At 65.1% G+C, this 3690-nt stretch overlaps 2 protein-coding genes across 3 annotated transcripts in view; one reads left to right on the top strand and one right to left on the bottom strand.

Annotated features, from left to right (window-relative positions):
* The first annotated feature begins 20 nt into the window (after positions 1–20).
* On the top strand, positions 21–2313 carry FOXH1 (forkhead box H1). Of its 2 annotated transcripts, none has more exons than XM_008684056.2 (3): positions 21–555; positions 952–1017; positions 1106–2313. In XM_008684056.2, the coding sequence occupies exons 1-3, from the start codon at positions 382–384 to the stop codon at positions 1937–1939; spliced, it is 1074 nt and encodes a 357-aa protein (XP_008682278.1). In that variant the 5' UTR covers positions 21–381; the 3' UTR covers positions 1940–2313. The 2 variants fall into 2 exon arrangements, with proteins under 2 accessions (XP_008682278.1, XP_008682276.1); XM_008684054.2 differs by having other exon boundaries at positions 913–1017.
* Positions 2314–2457: 144 nt separating this feature from the next.
* KIFC2 (kinesin family member C2) overlaps positions 2458–3690 on the bottom strand; it is a 7210-nt gene continuing 5977 nt past the window's right edge. The window contains exons 16-18 of the mRNA XM_040626133.1: positions 3455–3584; positions 3105–3361; positions 2458–3016 (exon numbers count right to left, since the gene is read on the bottom strand). Of these exons, the coding sequence (XP_040482067.1) occupies positions 2762–3016; positions 3105–3361; positions 3455–3584 (642 nt within the window). The 3' untranslated portion in view covers positions 2458–2761. The remainder of the gene's footprint in view (positions 3017–3104; positions 3362–3454; positions 3585–3690) is intronic.

Genomic DNA, 3690 nt, shown 5'->3' with positions numbered 1-3690 from the left:
CCCAGAGAGGATAAAGTAACCTTAGGTCACAGGCCCCTTCCAAAGGCTTTTCCTTCCAACTTGTAGGGGGTACTTTAGGCAACCCAGGGGTGAGGAATGAGGCCTGGGTGGCCGCCTGCAGCCCCCAATGGAATCTTCCCTGCCCCTCCCTTCCAGATTAACTGAAACCTGCTAATTGTGGCAGCCCTCTACACACTCCCCTCCCCCACCGCCGATTCCTCCCTCCCTTTGCCTCCCCTCCCCTCCCCCTTCCATCCGAATGATAAAGGGTCTGGCCCGCCAGACCCGCCGGCTTCAGGCCCCCAGCCTCGCCTCACCACACTGCCCCATTGCCTTGCCTCCACGGGCCGGGCCCTTGCGCACGTTGCGTGCCTCCCCTGCATGGGGCCCTGCAGCAACCCACGCCTGGGGCTTCCTGGGTCCGAGTCGTCCTCCCAGCCCCCCAAGAGGAGGAAGAAGAGATACCTGCGGCATGACAAGCCCCCCTACACCTACTTGGCCATGATTGCCTTGGTGATCCAGGCCGCACCCTCCCGCAGGCTGAAGCTGGCCCAGGTGAGAGGGACCCCCATTTTCCCTCACACTCGGTAATCGGACCTTTCGCCAGACCCGTCCCCCCCACCTACTCCTAAGCTCAGACTCTGGCTTCCATCCCCACTTGGCCCTACCCAGCTGAGCCAGTGGGGCCAGTCCAGGCCTGAGCACCAGGGGAAAGAGCCCGAGGTGCTCAGGCAGGACCCTTCCCTTGGAGCGTTTCTTCCCTCGGGCGAAGAGGTGTTCTGTGGGCGGGGAGGGGGACGACTTGTTACGACTCCCCTAAGCCCGGCTGTGGGGGAGGGGCGGTGCTGCCACCGCTCCGGGTCCCGGCTCACGGCGCGGCGCCGGGCCGACTGGGCCGGTCGGTGGTTTCAGATCATCCGTCAGGTCCAGGCCGCGTTTCCCTTCTTCAAGGACGACTACGAAGGCTGGAAGGATTCCATCCGCCACAACCTCTCCTCCAACCGATGCTTCCGCAAGGTGGGGTAGGGCGAGGGTCGGAGCTGGGGCGGAAATCCTGAGTGTCTGGGGTCGGACGGCCCCACCCAAGCCTCCCCACCCCCTCCAGGTGCCTAAAGATCCAGCGAAGCCCCAGGCCAAGGGCAACTTCTGGGCAGTCGACGTGAGCCTGATCCCGGCCGAGGCGCTGCGGCTGCAGAACACGGCCCTGTGTCGGCGCTGGCAGACCAGGGGTGCGCGGGGAGCCTTCGCCAAAGACCTGGGCCCCTACGTGTTGCATGGCTGGCCCTACCGGCCGCCCAGTCCCCAACCGCAGCCCAGTCCCCAGCCCAGTCCCCAGGCAACACCCAGTGAGGGCTTCAGCATAAAGTCTTTGCTAGGGGACCCCAGGGAGGGGGCACCACGAAGCAGCCCAGGTCCGGCAAGCTCTGGGCACAGTGGGGAGAAGGTGATGCCCACTCCACCCCTGTCCTCTGAGAGGCCTCTGTGGCCCCTCTGCCCCCTTCCTGGGCCCAGGAGAGCAGATGCGGAGACTCCCCAGGGGGGAACCAGCAGGCCCTCGCCCCTCTCCCCTGAGCACAGAGCCTGGCCCCTCCACTTACTGCAGGGTTCTCCAGATCCTGGGGGACTGTCCGGCGGGAGTCATAGGGCCTCACTTTGGGGGCAGCTTCCCACCTCTTACTTGCCCATCTACACTCCCAATGTGGTAATGCCCTTAGCTCCACTGCCATCCACAACCTGTCCCCAGTGCCCACCTTCAACTAGCTCAGCATACTGGGGGGTAGCCCCTGAAACTCACGGCCCCCCAGGGCTGCTGTGGGATCTAGATGCCCTCTTCCAGGGGGTGCCACCCAACAAGAGCATCTATGATGTGTGGGTTAGCCACTCCCGGGATCCAGCTACCTCCACCCCAGGCTGGCTACTCTCCTGGTACAGCCTGTGAGGCACTCAGGGGAGGGGAGTTTTCCTCTCCTATCCCTTCCTGCCACCACTGGCTTGTTGGGGAACCAAGGCCAAGAGGTCCAAGAGGTGCCTGTGGCCACAGCAGTCTTAAAACACCAGGCACCAGCGGTGCTGAGAATCCACGGTGTTTATTGGACTACCCCACAAAGGGTTGGGGTTGGCCCAGTCACCACCCTGGCCCTGATAGTCAGTCATGCCTCTCCTACCCCCAGAGGCAAGACTGGAAAGAGTGGGGGCTTTGCTTGCAGCAGCCTCTTCCTAATCCCATTTTCTCTGTCCCTCTCTGTCCATCTATCCTTCCTTCCATCCATCCATCACCTTGTGTCACTTCCCCTCCCTGGCTCCGGCCTGGGGGAGGGAGAACCTAAAGGGTGGCTCCAGCCTGAGTCCTGTCCTTCCTCATCTGCCTGGGAATTGAGGTAGCAGCACCTTTTTGGGGAAAGGAAATCGAAATCCTACTTGGTTTTGGTGGTGGTAGTGGGGAAGATAACAGTAAAGGAGTAGACAACATTTTAATGCCAAGTCTGATTTTTGGCGATGGGGTGGAGATTGGGATAACCACTTGGTGGGGTCTACCTCCCGCGGTTCTGGCACCCCCTGCTGTGGCCGCGATAACAGCAAATGGTGATAAGGAGAGAGCTGAGGGCCTGGGGGAGGGAGGAGCAGTCGTGTCCCTAGCTAAGTACTCTTTATGGGGCAAAGGAACCAACTGGGGGGGGGGGGCAGTGGGCCCCCAGAGGTCAAGGAGGTTGTGAGGGTGTAGGAGCTTTGGTGCCTCTGCCGGCAGAGGCGCGACTCCAGACTACGACGGCATGTTCTTTTGGGTCCCAAGGGCCAAGCTGGAGTCGCTCTCTGGGCCGGGACTTGGAGGGCTGCCGGGGGACGGCGTGGGAGTGCAGGGGGTCCCGGTGAGAGGTGTGTCGGTGCTAAGGGAAGAGGGCGTCCCAGAGCGCGGGGCCCTGCAGCGCCGGGCTGGCCCCAGCTCCACCTGGCCCACTCGCTCGGCGAACTTCAGCGAGCATACGGTCTCGCCCAGATCCTCCGGCCGCGTGGAAATCTGCGGGGAAGCGGCGCAGGTGGGCGGGTCCCGCCGGGCGGCGCCTGGCTGGCAAACCACCCCACGCCTGCCGACGCCCGACGCCCACCTGCAGGAGCAGCACCGCGGTGGCGCCAGGTCCCAGCGCAGGCTGCAGCAGGCGCGTGAGCTGCGAATCGCGGAAGGGCACGTGTGGCCGGCGGGCGCGCAGCGCGGCCATCACGCCCCCCAGGGCCAGCAGCGAGCGATTGATAGTCCGGGCCTCCCGCAGACGCTGGGCGCCATCTCGGTCTCCCCGCGACGTGCTGGCCGCCCCCGCCTTCCAGGCACGCTCGGATCCGGCCAGGTCCACCAGGTGGAGGGTGCCTGCAGGGGCGAGCGAGCCGGACGTGGAGGGAGCCCTGGTCTCGGGTGCTGCGAGCCCCCCCACCCGCGGGGCTCAGGTGCGCGCCTCGGTACCTGCGGTGCCTGGCCCGCGCGGTGGGGACGCCGTGCGCAGTGTCAGCGTGACCAAGGCATGCGACCGAGAGCTGTGCCGATTCTTGGTGGTGGCGGCGGTGGCCCGGTTGCTCCTCCCCAGGCTCAGCATCTGGAGGGCGGAGCAATAGGACCTGCCTGCTTCAGGGCCTGCATCCCTAGGTGGGAGCCCAGGCGGGGCCTTGGAGGGCTGCGGGGGGGGGGGGGGGGGGGGGGGG

This window comes from Ursus maritimus, unplaced genomic scaffold (genome assembly GCF_017311325.1).
Source record: "Ursus maritimus isolate PB19 unplaced genomic scaffold, ASM1731132v1 scaffold_9, whole genome shotgun sequence".
Taxonomy (NCBI): Eukaryota; Metazoa; Chordata; class Mammalia; order Carnivora; family Ursidae; genus Ursus; species Ursus maritimus.
This window is presented reverse-complemented; position numbering and strand designations above follow the sequence as displayed.

What these genes read in the sequence shown, in the direction of transcription:
- FOXH1 (XM_008684054.2), top strand. Translation starts at nt 382, where the DNA reads ATGGGGCCCTGCAGCAACCCACGCCTGGGGCTTCCTGGGTCCGAGTCG. An exon ending in GCAGGCTGAAGCTGGCCCAG is followed by an intron (nt 556 to 912) that starts GTGAGAGGGACC and finishes CGGTGGTTTCAG; the next exon opens with ATCATCCGTCAGGTCCAGGC. An exon ending in CCAACCGATGCTTCCGCAAG is followed by an intron (nt 1,018 to 1,105) that starts GTGGGGTAGGGC and finishes CACCCCCTCCAG; the next exon opens with GTGCCTAAAGATCCAGCGAA.